This window comes from Taurulus bubalis, assembly GCF_910589615.1.
Source record: "Taurulus bubalis genome assembly, chromosome: 4".
NCBI lineage: Eukaryota > Metazoa > Chordata > Actinopteri > Perciformes > Cottidae > Taurulus > Taurulus bubalis.
Window position 1 is genome coordinate 19,360,398 of NC_136592.1, and position 20,684 is coordinate 19,381,081.

Below are 20,684 nucleotides of genomic sequence, written 5' to 3' on the forward strand. Positions count from 1 at the left end.
TAGTAAAATTAATACATTAACTTGAACATATTGATTTAGAACAACAACTTTACAGCTGTTAATTATTTTAACCCTTGTGTTGTCTTGGGGGTCAAAATGACCCATGTACGAGTTTATATGTATGTGTGTTGATGGGTCATTTTGACCCCAAGACAACACGAGGGTTAAGGTGAAACCTGAACAATTAATAGGATTAAATCACTTAAAGTAAATGTATTCATGGTGATGTGTTGAACTTAAACAACTAAAACTACAGTAGTAAGTGCGTATTTTGAAAGAGTGCATGCAAATAATTGCTTTATTTTGTTTTTTCGTGAGTGTTTTTCATCTGTTGAAGAGCAGATGAGAGATGCAAACCAGAGGGAGAAAGATGCAGAGAGCGAGAGAAAGAAAGAGAGAGAGAGAGAGTAGAAAAACAGTGCAGCGTCTAGGTCAGGGTGTCCTGACTCTGTCAGTGAAGCTGATTTTATGGCATGCTATCTGGACAGATGCCATCCACTGTTTGCGTGTGTGTGGGCCTGTGTGTGTTTCTGTGTGAGTAGCTGTGCTTTCAGTGGATTTCAGTGTTTGTGTCTGTTCATCGGGGCATAACGTGGATGTGTCTATGAATCTGTGTGTGTGGCTTGACAATATTAAGCAGTGCATTTATTCTCGTTGTCAGTGGGTTTTAACTTAAACACTGTATTCTGTCTTGTATGACATACTGAGTCCTTTTTATTGTCATAGTTCTTTCTTTCACTTTCTTTCTCTAAGGGACGATGTTGGTCAAATATCACTGAGATGAACTTTGTTTTTCTTGATTCCTTCTAAAGCTGACCCTACTTTAATTCTAAATCCTGCAGTATAATCAAACGACTGTCTGTTCTTACAATAGCTTAAAGTAGCAAAGCTTGACTTTCAGTGCTGTAAAAGTTTAACTAAACACAAAACACATTGGGGTTTTGGTAAAAAGTGAATGCAAACTAATTCAATTACTGTCAGCTTACAAATATCTCTTGGGCGTCCAACACAAGGTCACTGTTTCTTTGCAGGACACCAATGGGGAACTCCTATGCAGGCCAGCTGCGGACCACGCGCTTTGAGGAGGTCCTCCATAACTCCATTGAGGCGTCACTGAGGTCGAACACTGTAGTGCCTCGACCGGTCTTCTCACAGCTATACCTTGAGACAGAGCAGCCATTGGCACATGATGGTGGGTTGCATGGATGCAAGGGAAAAGGTGTGATAACGAGTTTAGCAAAATAGTGTATTTCCTACGATTTTAATTGTGACATCTTTATTGCATCTCTATTTGCTTGTTATCACTCTTGTTCCCCATTAAAATTGTATGTTTTTTGTGTGTGTGTGTGTGTGTGTGTGTGTCTAACAGGCCGCACTGAGAACGATGATGAGGATGATGAAGTTGGTTCAGAGTCTAACAGCCCCCCAATACCCTATCAAATGAAGCCCCCACCTGAGGGATGCTGCACCATAGATGGTACACATAAACATATAGGTTCTCATAAAAATCAAAAATAACTTCATGCCCAGGCCACATTTACTCAGAATTTCCACTGCATTACAGTCACAATTGGCACCAGAAGATTTGCATTTTCAAACAAAAACCTTGTTCTGGAATTGCAGTTTCCCTTTAATATAGTATATGTCACATCTTGCATCTAATCACTGTTCAGCTTATTTATGCAGGAATCATGCAAATGAGGAAAGGGAGATATAATTAGTTTGGCTGGTTGTGCATTCTGTTGGATATATGGCCACACAATGTGCAAGGGTCAGTTTTGTGAGTGTGGTTGTTCATGGTGTAGTTAGAAAGAGAAAATACAATTTGACTGTACTAGAAATCTCAATTGACGGTTTAAAAGATGAATAAGCAGCAGAAAGTGGTCAGGCTAGTTATTTGCATAGTCTATATCATTGCTCTTCTTACGTTTGCTACAATAAAACAATTTAAAAGTGAGAGAAAAGCTTTCAGATTTTGTGAAATAACTGTCCTATCCTGTCTTTTCCTCCCCACAGGCTTTTGTCAGACAGGCAGAGACCTGCGTCTGTCCTCGCTGGCATCGGATCCCTCGGATGTGACCCCTGGATTCACGTTGGTTGGGGTGAAGTCCCCCTCCCTCCCCGAGACCCTGCTGGTGTGTGCCGTGGACAGCCGCTTCCTGCCAGACGAACGAGGTCACAACGCACTGCTGGGTGAGGCAGGAGAATTACACAGAAACAGGAAAATATTATCCGGCATCTTTTTCTTAAAAAACTCAAAATGTCAACGTTCCTAACTCTTTTTTTAAAGGAATAGTTTTTAATTTTGGGAAATACCTTTGTTTGCTTCTTTATATTGTATATTAGTTAAATGCATCTTTATATAGATAGGAGATGCGATGTGTTCAGCCTAGTTTAGCATCAAGACTAGTGACAAAGGGAAACAGCACTCCTGGCTCTCTCCAAGTTAAAAACAGTAGTATCACTCCTAATAATAATGTTGAAGAATTATTTTTTCAGTTGATGAGAATGCCTTTGCTGCATAATTGAAATGGTAACATGTGTGTCTGTAGGAACATAAAAGGCAGCTTGATGTAATCGTACATTTTCCGTATGTGTGCTCCCTCCAGGCTTTTTAGGGAACTGTATGGGCTGTGGAGAGAAAGGCTTTCGTTATTTCACAGAGTTCTCTAACCACATTAACCTGAAGCTCAACACCCAGCCCAAGAAACAGAAGCACTTGAAGTACCATCTGTATCGAAACAACCAGGGGGTGCTGGTCAAAGGAGCTCCCATCTGCTGGAGGGGACACGGTAAGAGAAGGATCATGTTTGGGGATTTGGGAACTTTCCTTGAATGTTTAAATTAAAATTGGTGATGTCTCTTCTGTGACACACTGATGGCTCAGCAGTGGAGTTCATTGTGTTCAACAAGTGAAAAAACATTAAGAGTGTACACAGAGACAACAGCCTGGAGGTAACCATCAAACTAAAACTCTGTGAATGGATCACCTCATGAAAAGGCCTGAGAGAAATATATCCCTGTCGATATTGTGTTTGCTTCTAACATAAATCCTGTTGTTTCTGCTTGGTTCTTAATTTTCTTTACTCTTGTTGTTTGAGATGGAAAGAATGAAGCTTCAGAGTTTAAACATATTTGTCTTAGAAAGCTTGGGCTATTTCTATGGTTGCACTAAATAGGAATTATGCTACCAGAGATCTTCTTTTTCAAAGTGGCCAAAAGCTCTGATATTGAGGTGTCTGTATTATGCAACGTGCTCACTGATTAAGCCCTTTTCCTGGAAAAAAGGCTGTTGCTATGCAGCAAGGGCGAACTGTTTTTGATACCAAAGCTGAGCAATATCAGACCTGGGTAGAATCCAGTGCATATTCACCATCAGTGGCTTAGGTTGGAAAACTGATTTTGACTCATTCCTCGCAAAAAGAAAACATACTCTTTTCCTGGACCATTGAGAGGGGTCTGAATAATAGGAGTAAGTGTGAAGCATATATTGTGGTTCCTGCAGATTGAAACAGTAACAGTGTCCATCTGTCACATGCCGTCATTCTAGAAATACCCCCCAATCATTCAGTTTATTCTCCTATGTGCAGGACCATCATATTTACTTCAACACAGAGTTATCTGGTTGCTGGCTTTACTCAGCAAAGTTATTCTAGTTATTCAACTTCAATGTGTTGTGTCTTGTCTTGTTATGGGCCTACAAATACATGCCTGACGAATAAGTTATCGCAATGACCTAGCTACTGAAATGTTTTTGTCTCCCTGGATATCAAATTACTTTGTTTGTGTGTCTGTGTGTTTCAGATGGCAGAATGAGACAGATGGGGTCCAGCCTCTCAGAGGGCCACGTGACATCAGATGAACAGACAGCAAACATGGCACTGACACACCCAACAAACACACCTGGTAGCTACACAGGTGATACACACAAACACAAACACACAGAAGTGTGAATATTAAATCCAATGTTTTTCATGAAAATGTACAATTATTAATGTTATTGATTCATTATTGTCTATCTGTAAACAGCAGGATCAAATGTGGACCCGATCAGTCTGCCACAAATTACTGATGTCCCACACTCGCTGACAAATGGCAACGCAGCCGTCACACAGCCACCTTCAAACCCGTCAAGGCCTGGACGACCCTCAGCTAAAGGTACAGATTGTGCAGACTGGTAACCCTGGCTCTATAATCTAATTAATATCCAGAAATATGACATTTAGTTATGCCATTCAAGTAACGTCTAATTCCCATAAAAACGTCCGACATCATCATTAGAGGTGTTTGACAATTTACTAATTTATAAGAATTTAGTTATCCACATGTTGGATTAATACTTTGAAATGTGTGGAGTTTAGGTTAAATATTTAAATGCAAAGCGGAAACAGAATGAGAGCAGGAATTCCCTGCATCTGATTAACATACATACTGTGATAGTATAGAAGTAGTCGAAGATTTAAAATATTTAAAAGATCATTAATCAAAATGAACTCCCAATACTTATAAATATGCCAAAACGAATATGGTTATTGAGTACATCTGGTTCCTCACCAACTAACTGAATGTAAACTGTGTTTTTAAATGATCAGACTATTGTAGCTCATCTATTATGAAACATATTTATCTGATTTCTCAACATTATCTGGCTTCTTATGTGCATGTAAACATGGTCAGTTTATGTCTGTTGTTGCCCTTGAAAGAGAGCGCTCCTACATCCAGCAGGCCAAACTGTGTGTGTGTGTGTGTGTGTGTGTGTGTGTGTGTGTGTGTGTGTGTGTGTGTGTGTGTGTGTGTGTGTGTGTGTGTTATAACACCCCTGCTATCCAAGAGCCAAGCAGCTGCATTGTGTGTTGGGGGTTGTCCTTTGTCTTTCTGTCTCTCTCCCTCTGTCTCTCACCTCTATTGACCAGGATTGTAAAATTCCCTCTCTGTCTCCTTTTTCCTGCTTTCTCGCTGAATGAAAAGCTTCCTTCCTGTCAATGTTTTTTTTTTCATGGCCCCTTTAACAAGTGGACCTTTTATATGCATTTCAACGGAGGTTGAGAGGAAGAGGAAGAGACAAGTTAATGCATGACTAAAATACTACTTCAATAAAAAAAATGTTTTCCATTACTGTATTAACAGAAGTCCATCCTAAAACATAATATAGAGTATGCTCTGTTGATTTGTGGCTTAATAGAATTACAAAAAATTACTTCTCTGCTATCCAGGAAGTCATTCTTGAAGGAATAGTAAATTGTTAAGTGAAGGTATCTAAATGTGACACTAAAAAAATCTGAAAAACCTTACTCAACGAATGATATTCCAGTGACAAATTAAAGCAGAAGCAGCAACTTATAAGCAGCAACTTATAAGCAGCAACAATATAAATATGTATTGATTTTATGACAATATATTTGTATTATGTATTTAAATTTGTCTAGATTTAGATTTTACATTTGGAAAATGATCAGTTTCTACATACAAGTATAAACTATAAGCTTTTAAGTTATAAGCTTTGTGATCTTATTCTTTATTTTGCAGGGTCCCATGCAAATGCAGGACCTCCAAAAAAGAGGCACAAGGGATGGTCGCCCGAGTCATCTGCCAACAGTCTGCCAGAAAGCACTGCGAAGACATCACCATCTTCATCAGCCTTATCAACACTGTCAGTCTCCTCTGTCATCACAAATGGAGCCAGATCAGGTAAAAGGGGGAGAAGAGACATATTTAGACGGAAAACTTGAATAAAGGGGCATATGGGACAATTGTGTGGTTATATTGAATTATATATATATATATATATATATATATATATATATATATATATATTTAATGCTACATGAGTAAATTATGCAGTTGTGTGTTGCTTGCCGTATTTGTGTGTCTATGTGTAAACTTGATTTATATTTCTGCACTATCTCCAGAGACTGCAGCCCCGCTGAGTTCATTGCAGGGATCCTCCTTAACTCCTCCTTCACCACCAGGGGTGTCTGTAACGATCCCTGATCAGCTGCTAAACACCTGCAGATTGCAACCTGTCATCTTTAAAGGTCAGTTGACCAATTATATCAGTGATCATATGGTGATTGAATGCACTTTCTTTGTATAAAATAATGTGTACCTGTGACAGAGTGGACTAGCTTATTAGTCAACGTCTTTATTGACCACTTGGTGTTTGGTGATTATTGTCTGCCTGGCTATCAGTACTGGACTTTCTTAAGCAGGTGAACAGGTGAGGTTTTCAGTAACCACCCAACAGATGGCCAGTTTAGCTCGCCTCTCCTCACAGGTTCGAGGTCAACCAACTCCTGAGGCTGTTTCTCAGCCTATCCCTCCCCTTCCAATCTTTTCACCCTTTTGTATTACCTGCCAACTCATCCACCTCCACCATCCTTTATGCCCTCAACCGCTTCTAATATATGTGTGTACTTTCATTTTCTTTCTGTTTTCACTTCATACTCATCATCATCTATGTGCCTTCCCTGTAATTTTCTCCACTTTAGCTGCTCTGTGTGCCCCCCCCCCCCATCATATATTCCTATACCTACTTAATCCTTTCTGTTGAGGCTAAATTGCATTTCCCCCACTCAATCCTGAACTGGTCTTTATTTGGGTTTGTTTCAGTGTAAGACTTTCATATTGAAACTCAAAGAAAAATCCATCGATAAAGTTGTCTACCTTGTGTTTCTTTGCGCTGACATGTCTATTCAGTATAATTGTCTCATTATATCATGTCATGTTTTTCCATTTTTCCAGCCAACTGTCAGTAAAAGCCTTGTGATTTTCCATCCATGTATTACATTACATTCATTTGGCAGATTATTTTGTCCAAAGGAACTTTCCCTTCCAAGTACTGTACCTTCGGAGCAATTGTGGGTTTTACATACATATTGCTCATGGACACTTCAACATGTGGACTGGAGGAGGAGAGGATTGGCAGAATAAACAACCCTTCACTTTATGGCCAAATCCACCATCTGAGCCACAGGCCCAAGTCCAAGTTTTTCTCAGCCTCCTCACAGTGATTCCTTTTTTCATCTGTCTACCTCTCATTGATACAGGTCATGGCCCACTCCCTCAGCTGACTGGAAATGCCAATGAAGTGCTCCTCAGTTCTCTGCTTCAAAGTTGTTACCTGAGCTCTCAGACACTCCCCAGAGTCTACCAGCACTATGGACCGTCACCCATTCAACCATTGTCAACTGAGATGCAGATTCTACTCACAGTCTACTACCTTGTTCAGCTAGGTCAGTGTAATGCCTTCTTCCAGAATAAAGGTTTTAATCATACACAGTTCAATCAGACTGAAAGGAGGAAAGTCATTGACCTTTCGTGATACCATTGCTCTGTCTCATAATGCCCACTGGGAAGCAGGCAGTTGTAACTGAATCATGCTGAAGTCTTCTGACTCTGGCTTTTGTTGGTTCCCCATCTCAAAACATATAACTATTCAAAAGGTATTTTTAAATGATTCTTTACCACACATACTTGTTTCTTTGTCTCTCACCTTTATTTATCCAAGGCCCTGACCAGGTGCCCCTCATAGAAGACTTGGAGCAGATATTCATGAGGTCGTGGAGGGAGTCTCACCTAAGCGAGATCAGACAGTACCAGCAGCCTCAAACACCAGCCAGCCAAGGGAGGCACTATGGCATAGAGGTGAGATGTCATAGAAGTGTCCTTAAATGGTAAATGTTAAGTTTGAAAAAAAAAACTAAAGACAGAAAATATTAAGTAGCCTAATTCACAAGTAAAAACCTGGCCTTAAGCTTTTAGGAGAATTTACGTGTGAGGCTGTTCACATTCCCAGATTTCCACCTTTTAATACAGAATAAATCGTTACTCTGTCTCCCTTCATGTCAAGCACATGCTGTCCTCTTCATGAGTAAATGAACACATTGCTCTTCCTTTTCTACTCTCTCTCCAGACCACAACCACGCTGCCTGGGCTTCCCCAACATTTCTCCTTACCTCCCCAGAGCCAACCCCTGACCCCCAGCCAGCTTCCTTGGCTCGCCCAGCTGGCTGCATCCTCCTGCGGAGAGGGCGTGGTGGTGTTAGGGGAAAAGATTGGATCTTTGGCTCAAGGCCTCCAGCAAATGTTCAGCAGATTAATGGAAGGACGGCTTGAAAACACCAACTACGTTGTCATTATTGTCACAACACCGGGACAGGAAACGCAGTCCTGCATGGTAGTCACAGGTGGGAATTGCTTGTATATATGTATATATATATATATATACTGTATACATATATACAGTAAATTTGTCAAAGTAAATTTTACTCAAATTGTTAAAAAAAATTGCTCCCAGTCTAAATAGAGTAAAATCTACTCTTGCCTCAGAGTTAATAATTCATATAAACAGAAAGAATAAAACTGATTTGAACTGTATTCATATATATGTGTGTGTGTGTGTGTGTGTGTGTGTGTGTGTGTGTGTGTGTGTGTGTGTGTGTGTGTGTGTGTGTGTGTGGCAGGTAAACACCAGTGTCGTGCCTTGGCAGAGAGTATGTACTCCCCCAAAGAGGGTCTGAAAGAAATCAACCAGCAGCTCTCCACTGGTGTTGCCCAGGAACTCATCCATTATTGCAATTCCCAACAAGGTGTGTTTGCCTTTTCTACATGCACATTTGTGTGTGCAGTGCAGGCATATTAATGTGTGTTTTAGTCATAATTCACCAACATGAACCTGTGCCTTTTTGTTTTTCAGATGGTGACTTAGATTCCCTGCTGGATAGTGCCACTGTGGACAGCAGTGAGCCATCTCCATTATCCAGTAGTCAAGAATCAGCTGAGGAGAGGAGTCTTAAAACCACACACAGTCCCAAAGAACCAAACAGTCCAAAGGATTCACACAAACAGTGTTCAAAAGACTTACCCAGCCCTAAAGAGAGAGCCTCAAGTCCCAAAGACACTTGTTCAGGTGAGACACGGACAGGTGGAAGTGTACACTGTGTGTGGAAGGCAATGCCTTGCTTCACCAGAGTGTGAAATTGCCCTTGAGATGAGAAGATTACCTGTTCAGGCAAATGTCGTGTTCAGGTTATGCAAGGTTTTCACACTGTTGTAAACCATACTATTTCATGGTTTTGAACCTTACATTTCTTAAGTTGCCCGATTTGCTTTTGTCATACTTTTGTTGTATTTTTCTTCAATTAGCCTTTTGACTAATTGCTGATGCAACTTTTCCGTGGGATTCATTTGATTCACTGTAAAACATGGAAGTTGACAGAGATGACACTTAATGTCCCTTCCTCTTCGATTGTGATGATATGAATTTGTGTTTGTATGTGTTTAGAATACTCTGTAGAGTGGCGTGAGGTTCGTCCCATTCAGCTGGCAGTGGCCAGAAAGCTGCTGTCCCATGTTTGTGCCATAGCGGACTCCAGCACACAGAACCTGGATCTTGGCTCCTTCGACAGGGTCAGCTTCCTCATCCTGGTCCCGTCCTCAGAGGTCACATTTCAGCAAACCGTTCTTCAACTCTGGAAATCTGGTTTGACTCTTTTTTTTCTCAGCAGTTGTTTTTATTCATTCATGTCTTTAAAAAGAGACAAGCAGAATACTTTGTATTTGTGTGTGTGCCTATACCATGTTGACCGTCTTTCTCTTTGGCTGCGTCTCTCAGGTGTACTTCAGGAGCTCGGGGGTTCAGACCAGAAGTGCGTGTCTCAACGGGAGGCTGAGCGTTACGTGGTCAAGATGGATCAGAGCGCTCAGGCCCGAATTGACAGCCTCATCCAGGAAGCACAAAGCAACTCCTACACACTCTACATCCTGGTCCATGACCATGCCCACTGTGACATTAACAGGTGTGTGTTTGGTGTGTGTGTTAGAAAAATGAGATAGAGATCAGAAATCATACGGAATGAAGTGTTTTTTCTCTTTCTGTGAGTCTTTGTCTCTGTCTCTTATTCAGCGCATCCCACAGTAGCTCAGACAGTGGGTTGGGTCTGGTGGACCAACTGTTAAACTCCCGTCAGGTCAGAGATGCTCTAAACATCCTAATTCTTCACGTCACCTCCTTCCCCTTCGCCCTGCAGACACAGTATACCCGCATCAGCCCATACAATGAGATCCACTGGCCCTCTGCATTCAGTAATGTAAGATGGAAGTCTGTGTGTGGTACACACTCTGTATTTAATGTACACTTGTGGCACATATCTGGAGGTTGATTGGGAGTTTACACCCATAACATTGTGTGTTTGTGTGTGTAGGATGTGGACCTGTATCATGAGAAGACACGCTACTTTGGTGTTTCAGAGCTTTTAGAGTCGACCCGTTCAGGGAGCAGCCTGCCTCTGATGCGTCATGATTCCTCCTTTGAAAGCATGGCATCTGCCCTGGAAGAAAGGTAGCACAAACACACACACACACACACACACACATGCTTCATCCACACAAATACGCTACTCCTCACATGCAAGTTTGAATTATTTGCAGGCCAACACCAAAACGTACAATCTCTCTCTCTCCCAGGTTCCCTAAACTGCACAGTGCTGTGATCCGGACTACAGTTTTGATCCAACACTACTGCGTAGCTCTGATGGCTGCATCCGGCAGAATCAGCAGTTCCCACAATCTCCACAAACACACCTCTGTGGAGACCCTAGAAATTGTACAATCTCTGCTCACTGCTTCCCAGCAATGTCCTGCCCACCATGGTCACATGGTCCTGCTGCGGATCCCCTCTTTGGCGCTGGCAGCATGGGCCCACCGACGGCTGTCCAGAGTTAGGAGGCAGCTTGGTCTTGAGGAGAGTTTTGAAATCATACTGGGGAATCCAAACCAAGCTCTGAATATTGGACCAAGCTTCACTGATCAGATCAAGGTTGGGTAGCATGTCATAATATCATGAAATACAGGATAAATCATTTTATTGATAGATGATCTTACAAGTTGAGAAATAAATATACACTGACTGACTGTACATGTGTGTGTCCTGCAGACATGGCTGAAGATCCAGGACGCTGACTGGGTTCCTCAGACCTACCTGGAGCTGGAGGCCCTGCCCTGCATCCTGATCCTGTCAGGAGCTGAGCCACTAGGAGAATCTCTGCCAAGGTACACACAAAGAGTGTTTTGATCAAAACTTATGACATAAAATATTGACCCTTTGTTCCCAAGGATCCATGCACTGTTCCATTATACAGGCAAAAAGAGGTTTTATGTGAAGCAACGCTAGAATAATCAATTATCCACTACACAAGTGTTATACCATAGTTTCTAAATCTAAATCTGCTAGTTTAAACATTGAATTAATTCTGCCCACAGGTCATTGAAGTATTGTGATCTAAGAGTGATAAGCTGCTCCTACCTTCAGCGAACCACTCTCGAACAAGAGCTAGGACTGGCTGCTTATCTTGTGAGAGCAGAGTCACGACCCCCACACAACCCCGGACCAGGAAGTGACCTGCTGGAGAGTGATGCAGAGAAACTCAGCAGTACTGACAATGAGGAGGAGGAGATACAAGAGAACAGTGAGAAAAGATGCACATTATTTGAGATTTAAAATGTGTGAAATGCTCACTTCCATTTTTGTTTTGTTCTTACTCTCTTCTTTTTCCCTCGGTTTCCAGGGGACTCCCCTCTGTCATGCAGCCAGCAGCTCCAGTCATGTCCAGACAGCGGAGCTTTAGATCCCGTCCCTGCCCAAAGCACCACCTCTCCAAATGTCTTCCAAAAAGGGATCATGGACGCCATACAACCTCCCTCACAATCACAGACTCAACTTCAACCCCAGACCCCATTGTTTCCGTATCCTCAAGCTACAATACACCAACCTCAAGTGCAGAGTTATTCCCCGGCCCAACCGATCTTCCAGCTTCAGCCACAACCCCAAATTCAGAGTCAAAATCAGTCATTATCTCAAACAAATTCCCAACCTTACACTCAAACACTTCCCCAGCACCAGTCCCTCTCTCAGATGCAAATACCCCTCCCTCAAACTCAATCACATCCTCTTTCCCAGTCTCGTCGACAACACTCCAAATCCACCTCCTCTGGCTCGTCCCCACGAGCCTCCTCTCCTCATCAGAGCTGCTCCTGGGCGCGGGGAGTGAGTCGCCCGCCTTCTGTGCTCCTCCCTCGTGCCCTCTACGATATTATCACAGCCAGTGACAGCAGTGGGCTTCCACGATGTACTTCATTCCTGCCACACATGTCTGTCGCATGGGCAAGCAGCTTCAGGTAAAACCAGCACAGTTTTTTTACACACCAGTACATTCAATATAGTATATTAGAGATATAAAAGCTAAATAACCATTTATCAGCCACTATTTAGAAGTTTCATGGACTGTGATGCAATGCAAAGTTACCAATATTTAAATATGTACAAAATACACTGTCTATTTATAGATTTGACTTTCATCTTTTTAATTATTTTTGTCATTTAGTCATTTATCATACAACCTTATCTTTCTACTGTACATTTAAAGAAGTTTAGAAGTCCAACAATGTGGTACATCCTTGGAAACGTCCTATTCAAATTCAATGCAAGGTTTTAGCTATCTAAAGATAGTTGATTTGCTTTAACAGACCACCAAAGGGTTAATCTAACTGTTAAATATGTTGTGCATTAGCTCAGTGGCTCAGTGTGTTAATGTTTAGAACTGAAAAGTACTAAAAGAGGGTACAATAAGTGTCTTATCATACGAATCAAAATATGTAGGCTTGAGGGGACTTTGTTGAATTGGTTCATCTTGTCTTATTCCACTATAACCAAAATTGACATAGTTTTGAAGAAATTACACAAATATGAACAAATCAGTTTTTTTTGCCCTGGAAATATCACTAGGAGATACTGAATGATTAACATTTGTCTTTGATGTTCAGGCCCTTGCTGAGTAAGATGATGACATGTACAGAACAGTCCCTGTACTATCGTCAGTGGACAGTCCCCCGCTCCTACCACATGGACAGCAGCAATTGCACTGAAGGACGAAGTGACAACTTTCACCCTCGCAGGCTGCTGCTCAGCGGACCCCCACAGGTAATTTCTCTCCTTATTTCTTTCAGTTATTCAAGTCAAGCTCATGCTAAGCTGTATACCTACATTGATGTCTCTACTTATTTTCCTTTTTCAGGTGGGTAAGACAGGAGCGTACCTGCACTTCCTGGGTATTCTGTCTCGGATGCTGATCAGGCTGATGGAGGTGGATATCTACGATGAAGAAGACATCAACTACAGTCAGTATATTTGCAACACTAGCCACCATCTCTCACCAATATTATGTAAATAATGAAGGCTAGGCTTTCTAAACAACTTAAATTATCTATATTTTCTACTGTTTCAATGTCTTGCTAGTATTGCTGCTAAAATAATATTATCATATACAATTTTGTCAGAATGTGTACAGAATAGCTTCTAATCTTAAATATTCATTGTACTGTAGTCTCCTGTTTAATACACTTGAAAATGTGTTTATTTAGGTGCACAGGCGGAGGGGGTGTTGTACCACCCACCCAATGCTTCCTGGCCCAACCCAGACATTATGAGGACGATGCCCTTTGACTACACCATCCATGACCCCAAATATGATGACATCAGTTCTGTCTATTCCCCCGGATCTACACCCAGTTTTGAGGGTAGGCACAGTAAAAATAACACACACACACACAAGTCAATATATTAAGACACAACCAAAACTATATTCATCGGACATTCACCTTCTCTTGTGTTTGTTGCTTGTAATCACAAATCCTAAGAAGTTATCTTTCTATTGTCCTAATCTGTCTTTGCCCCTGTTGAATTTACAAGGAAACCCTGTGCGCCAGGAAGATGTGTACCTACGTAGGCGGACATCTAGGATCAAGCTGTCTAAATATGCGGCGTACAACACATACCACCACTGTGAACAGTGTCATCAGTACTTGGGCTTCAACCCCAGATACCAGGTCAGCACAAAACAAAAAAAACACGCAATGCTAGTAAGAGTGCTATTTTAATTTGTAGAACAAAGGAGGACAAAAGTCTAAAATTCCCCGACTTTAAATTGTCTGATAACAAACTCGGTGTCTGTGATAAGGTAAAATATCTTGGACATTTTATTACAGAACAGATGACTGATGATGATGATATTTATAGGCAATGTCATAGGATGTATGCGCAAGCAAACATTCTCTCACGCAAGTTTGGTATGTGTACAGATGGAGAGAAGATTTCTCTGTTTAGAGTATATTGTACACCACTGCACACTTGTGGTCTAATTTAAAAAAAGCAAGCCTACAGAGACTCCAAGTAGCTTATAATGACGCCATGAGAATACTACTGAAGAGACCGAGATGGTGTAGTGCCAGTGAAATGTTTGTGGCTGCAGGAGTTAATACTTTCAAAGCTGTTTTAAGAAATGTTATGTATTAATGTGTCTGTCGAGTTAATGACTCTGAAAATGAGATCATCTTGGTTTTATCAAACATAAAGTATAGTACCACACGCTACCAGTCCCATCTGTGAAGACATTGGTACAGTTATCTATTTATAAAGCATTGACAGGTCTATGTATTGTAATTGTGCTTTTATGTATTTTATTCTATTTATGTCTTTTGTATTATCTGGACCTGGAGTCTGTAATAAAAGTTTGATTGATTGATCGATTGATCGCTGACGCTCCGACACAAGTGTCACAGCTGATGATGTATCTCCTCTCTAATCTTACAATCAGATGTATGAGTCAACACTTCATGCCTTTACATTCACTCATCTACTGCTTGGAGAAGAGATCCAGCTCTACTTCATCATCCCAAAGTCTAAAGAGCACTACTTCTACTTCAGCCAACCAGGTGGCCAGCTGGAGAGCATGCGGCTGCCTCTCACCTCTGATTGGGTGAGTCCTATCTTCGTGAAACCGGAGCAACTGAATCTCAAATACTTGCATTTCCTTTTGCTAGATGCCGATGTACAGAGTGAAATAAAATAAAGCAGCAATGTAATGTTTCGACCAGTCAACGAACATTCAGTAGTTTTTAGAACATTTACTGTCACCCTAATCCACATATTCTCAACATGTTGGGGGCGCACCAGGATGGAGTAATAGTGATGCAGATCTAATGTTTTGACTTTCTATCTTTTTCATGGTGAAACATTAAACACATCAACAATAGCAATGGTGTCTGAAAGTAAAATTAACTATGCTTTTTGAGACCCACAAGACATGTATTAATATCATTATTATTATTAAGAGTAATAATAATATTATTAATAATAATATCTGACAGAAACTTAACCTTTCACCTTCTCTTCCCTTCTCTTTCTCTACACTCATTATCTCTGTAATTGTCTCAATCCAGAAGTCAGAATTAATTTAAAACTCAATAAATATAAAATATTTCCTTTGAGAACAACTCTGCTAATCTCTTAATATGAACAACATAAAAAATGATAAATTATTATTATAATTTTAACAAGATATTAGGTGATGTGCATCGCCCACTGAGTCTTCCTAACATTGCAAAGTAAAACAAACACACAAACTGATACCATGAATTATTATTATTAAACATGATTAGTCCGTGTTTCAGTTTATCAATCCTTAGTACACACGTACCACAACATACATTGTATTTACTGATAGAAGGCGACTTGCAGGGTGAGCACAGTGCAATACCCTTGAGATCCACTAGGTGGTGGTACAGGCTAAACTATGACTACAATTGTCCCACTGGTTCCTATTTATTCCCATAAAGATATGTGCACAGCGGTTTTCTGTTGAATAGGATTTTGTTGATTAAATGACACACTGCCGATCACATCATATCATCGTTGATATGATGATATTTTGAATTTTTAGTATTATTTTCTTCTACCCCAGAACCCAGACTGCATCAAGAGTCCAATTTTCACCCCAACCACTGGTCGCCATGAGCATGGTCTGTTTAATCTGTATCATGCTATGGATGGAGCTTCACATTTACATATCCTGGTGGTCAAAGAGTACGAGATGGCTGTGTATAAGAAGTACTGGCCCAACCACATAATGCTGGTACTGCCCACTGTCTTCAACGCAGCTGGAATAGGTATGTTATTGCTACTACTGTTAGGTATGAAGGTACTCCTTAATTTCATAGATAGCAGTTACACTGACACATATCATACCGAAAAGTTATGTAAACTGTTTTTTTATATTCCACCACCTTCATAATCTATTTATGTTCTTCTGCAGGTGCTGCTCACTTCCTGATTAAAGAGCTCTCGCATCACAACCTGGAGCTGGAGCGCAGTCGGCGTTTGGAGGGAGGGGGCCCAACAGTTGACGTCTGGCCCTTTATCATCCTGGCCGATGACTCCTGTGTTATGTGGAACGCAGTGGACCTCGACGCACGCAAGTACATACAAGCACATTATTTATATGAAAAAGTTTGTTGGACAAAATTGCTGCTGCTTGCATTGGAAGTAACAATATGTTTATTTCATATTATGAGTCAGTTTTAACATAATTACTGTTTGCTTTCTGCTGTCGTTAGTGGTTCAGTGGAGCACGCTGTGTCACTAAAGCAGATCTTACAACACATGGAGGCCTGTCCAGACCTGGCCCACTACGGACTGTGCGGGATCAGAAAGTGGAGCAGCCGTGGACTAACAGGTCAGGGGTCATGATGTCAAAGTAAAAGGTTTTTAAATACTATACAAAATAACTTAAAATATGTTTGTCTTCTCAGGGCCAAAATACCAATAATATAACAAACTACAACCTCAAAATTGTAATCGAAAAGTGTAATCACACACACACAAAGTGAAACGCTTCACTAACTAACTCACAAAGTTCATAAGGTTCATGAACCTTATGAAGTTGCCTTGAAAACATTTAGGGCAGATTCTACTGACTGTCGATGCCTCAGATCTCAACTGCAGATACAGATTGTTGTGTCTTCCTCTCTTCAGTGTTAACTTGTGTACCTGAACGATTTTACAGATGTTATTTGAAAGCATTATTACGTTTCTGTATGTCTGGCCTAAGCTGTATCTCAGATCTTTTAAACAAACCCCTATTAGCCAGTGTGCATCCTCAAACAACCAGCCACAACGAGCCTCAAGATGTAAAGCTTAGGCTGACTGTGTTGTCTTTTTAAATCATACATTTGAAGGGGTCTCAAATGTGTGACTGAATGTTTTAGCTACTTTATGAAGAGCTAATAAAGGGGAATGCATGATAATGTTTTCTGCTTTATGACTGAAATACATTTGAAGTTGCATTTCTTTTTTTCTTCCACCAGGTAATAAACAGAGGGAGCTCTTCTCCAGAGGTCACCTTCATGACTTCCTCCTCCTCAATGTCGACCAGAGCCAGAATGTCCAGTACGACCAGAACCGCTTCACCTGTCACGATGTGGACTTCACCCTGAGGCTGCACAGCGCTGGACTGCTCGTCTGCCGGTTTAACAGCTTCAGCGTCATGAAGAAGCAGATCGCCATCGGAGGATACAAGACATTTATTATCAAAACCAAGGTAGATGTTGAAGACACGTTAAAACACAAGTAAAGAAAGAGTAAAGAAACTGATTTATAGAATACTATTTAGTATAGTAAGTTACATCTACACACATAACGCCACATTTGCAGATGCAAAGGAAAAAATCATAATCTTTTCGTAGAAAAAATAAAATAAAAATTCTAAACGTTTAATTTGACTATCATTAATCTTAACAAACAAATAACTGCATCAAAAGTTATTAAACGAATGTTTGACATTTCTCCAGACGACAGATGTTCCCACCTCAGTGGGACCCTCGCAGTACATCTGTGCCCCAGACAGCAAGCACCTTTTCCTGGCTACACCAGCTCAGCTTCTCCTGGAGAAATACCTTCAACACACCAGACAGAAGCTGTTTCCACTCAGCACCAAGAACTACACACACCCTGTACTGTCTGTGGACTGTTATCTCAACCTGGGACCTGAGGTATAGACACACAGTCTCTTTGTTTGTGGTCAAATATGAACCTCTGAACAGAAGTATAGGTTCATACACCCATAAATTCTACCACACGTTGTTTAAAAGTCACACTCTTCTTGCGCCCTGCAGGTGACGGTGTGTTTTGTGAGTTCCAGACCTCACTCCGTCAACATCAGCACCACAGGGTTGCTGTTCAGTGGCCTTCTGCTCTGTTTCGCTGACTCCTTTGTGACGCCTGGGTTCCTCAAGAAGTTCACCTTCCTTAAAGGTACAAAACACACCAAATAAATACTGGTATGTGTGTTTCAGATGGAACATTTGGTGTATTTCTTTTGAGTATTGTACAGAGCATACTTTACAGGAAATCTTGGAAATCAATCTGAATATCTAAATGTGTTACATCTAGCATTTTACTCACGCAAAAAACACATCGGGCGTCCAAGTGGCTAAAGAGCAAACCATATCACTGTAATTTTACCGGTTCAATCCCTGCCAAGGACATCTGTTGCATATCATAACCCTCTCCCCCTACTGTCCACATAATCAGAAAATGTATTTATTTCCATGTCATATTTAAAGTATCTTTCCCCTTTCTCCTGTAGGTGCGACTCTGTGTGTCATCAGCGCAGATCGTAGCTCTTTGAGGCAGACGGTGGGCAGGCTGGAGCTGGAGGAGGAGTGGAGGTTCAGACTCAGCGATGAATTCCAGACTGCCAACGCAAAGGAGGACCGACCGCTCTTCTTCCTGACTGGAAAACACATATGACTCAACCACATATGTACAGTGGTCACAAGAGGGACACAAGAGTTACAGTCAGAATAAAAATCACTTTAATTGATAAAGGGTATAAATGTACTTGAGTGTTTTCATAGCATGACAGTATGCACTAACATAGGCTCTGAATGGGCAATTACATGTGTTGTAGCCAAGGAAACGAGAGGAAATAATTTTGCCTTTATTGAGTCATGGTTACCCTGTGAGCTAGTGAACAATTGTACAGGAAACATCAATCATTTTTCAGGAACCTTTTTCTGATAATGTTTACATTTAGTGTGGTTTATGCACCGCTTCATAAATCACGAGTAGAGTAATCTTTTTGATCCACAATCAATTTTTTCCCATGAGGAAAAAAAATCACAATCTGAAAAAAGTAAAAACATTGTCGAGTTAAGTGGTGATAAAAAGGTTAAAGGATTAACCCTAGAAGATATTGATGAATACAAAGTATCTTGATTGTATTTTGTAGGAAGATGTTAATCAACCATTTGTTTTCCCTCAGAGAAACTTACTAGACTCAGTTACTGCTTCTGTAAATCTTCATATGTGTTTGCAAGTTTAGCTGCATTCAAGTTTGTATTGCAATATTAGTGTTCTGCACAATGCATGCAGGGGCACACAATATGAGAAGCTTTACTAAAGGGTAGACACAATCATTTGTGTGCAACGGTAACAAACCTTTTTATTGGGTTTCTTTCTGTTTTTCTGTTTTGGGTTGAAATATTTTGAATATATTTTATCAGTATTGCATTATGTAAAGAAAAGTGTGTTCAAGAAATAGTTTTGTGTTTGGATGTAGAACATTTGTTATGCTTTTTTGCTAAGTAGACTGAATGAGGATTTTATTTTCAACTAAGGAGACACAAATCCACTGTGTGTTTTAAGCATTTCACAATGTACAGTTTTGTATGGCTTTATTGTATAAATGTACAGACATGTGTTTGTTTGTTTTGTGTGTGTTTGTTTGTCCCTTGTATCTTTAAAACACATAATTGAACCTTAAATGATCACTCTGAACTTCACGATACACATATATAGATTAACCATTCTACTAATACTACTCTAATACTTTGGACTTGAAGGTTTGCAGCCTAAAGGCCAGTGGTGTACATTTGACAGATGAATCCGTTTTGCACACTTGCTATTGTTATGACTTTTATGAGCAATCTTACTAGAATATTTCGTAACAATTAAACTTTGTCCGACAAGTATAGTTTGCCTGCTTTGATCTATACAATAAAGGGGAGCCTGGCAGAAACAGACTGAAGTACACAAAAGGGATATTGTCAGACATAAATGTGTCCTGCAGAACCTGTTCGAGAGATATTTGAGTGTGTGGAGCCTCTGAAGTCCTTCGATGAGGCTCCACACTACTGACCCCAGATGCTCCCTCTGAAGCTCTGTGCAGTGTATCTGTGTGGGTGCGTGAAGCTAGGTGATTTTAGAACTTCTTGGTTGACTTCCTAAGACCTAGCCCTCGGAAAATGCCTAAAATAACATCCCAAATAAATCTGGAATGGCTCTTCAATTATAAGGCTTATATACATATTCTTGGTGTGTAAATGGGGATACCATTTTTTATCATTGCCTATAATCTAAGTTTCAATGTCTTCTATATTGAAGTATTCTATTTTCAGCTCCTATTTATTTTTATCTTCTCTGTTTGGGGTTTAACTTGACCTGCACTGTCAATTATATAACCAATGAGCAAAAATAGCTTCCGAACTAGCTGCAAACTTTCTCATTCAGTGAAAGTCAGTCAAACTTGATGAGGATGACTCCTTTAGACTCACTGTGCCTTCAAAGTAAACTCAAACCCACTGTTCTCGGTGAAAGTAACATATGCCTTGATAACATATTTTGGCAAGCACATACGTTCATCATCAACATTAGTGTTGTATAATAACACGATAAGTTTGACTGCTTCGTTTCGCCGCCGTTTTTACCGTGAGTTTTTGTGCTTTAGAAATTTCAGATTTTCTAGTTTCCAGGGCTACTAAACGTTGAAAGTCTGACCCAAAAAAAACACCAT

The 20,684-nt window shown here is 40.6% G+C and overlaps 1 protein-coding gene across 1 annotated transcript; it reads left to right on the plus strand.

Moving 5' to 3' along the window:
• Positions 1–1,035: 1,035 nt before the first annotated feature.
• Positions 1,036–18,640, plus strand: greb1 (growth regulating estrogen receptor binding 1; the record flags this gene model as incomplete). The annotated part of the gene is made up of 33 exons (XM_079216456.1): positions 1,036–1,192; positions 1,370–1,477; positions 2,017–2,193; positions 2,610–2,792; positions 3,805–3,918; positions 4,030–4,158; positions 5,527–5,688; positions 5,910–6,035; positions 7,047–7,232; positions 7,508–7,644; positions 7,913–8,186; positions 8,463–8,588; positions 8,696–8,908; positions 9,284–9,481; positions 9,614–9,797; positions 9,905–10,088; positions 10,203–10,339; positions 10,465–10,816; positions 10,934–11,049; positions 11,260–11,465; positions 11,565–12,174; positions 12,820–12,976; positions 13,071–13,173; positions 13,417–13,572; positions 13,745–13,881; positions 14,649–14,810; positions 15,795–15,999; positions 16,146–16,308; positions 16,447–16,565; positions 17,197–17,429; positions 17,680–17,880; positions 18,004–18,142; positions 18,477–18,640. The coding sequence occupies exons 1-33, from the start codon at positions 1,039–1,041 to the stop codon at positions 18,638–18,640; spliced, it is 6,015 nt and encodes a 2,004-aa protein (XP_079072582.1). The 5' UTR covers positions 1,036–1,038.
• Positions 18,641–20,684: the final 2,044 nt, after the last annotated feature.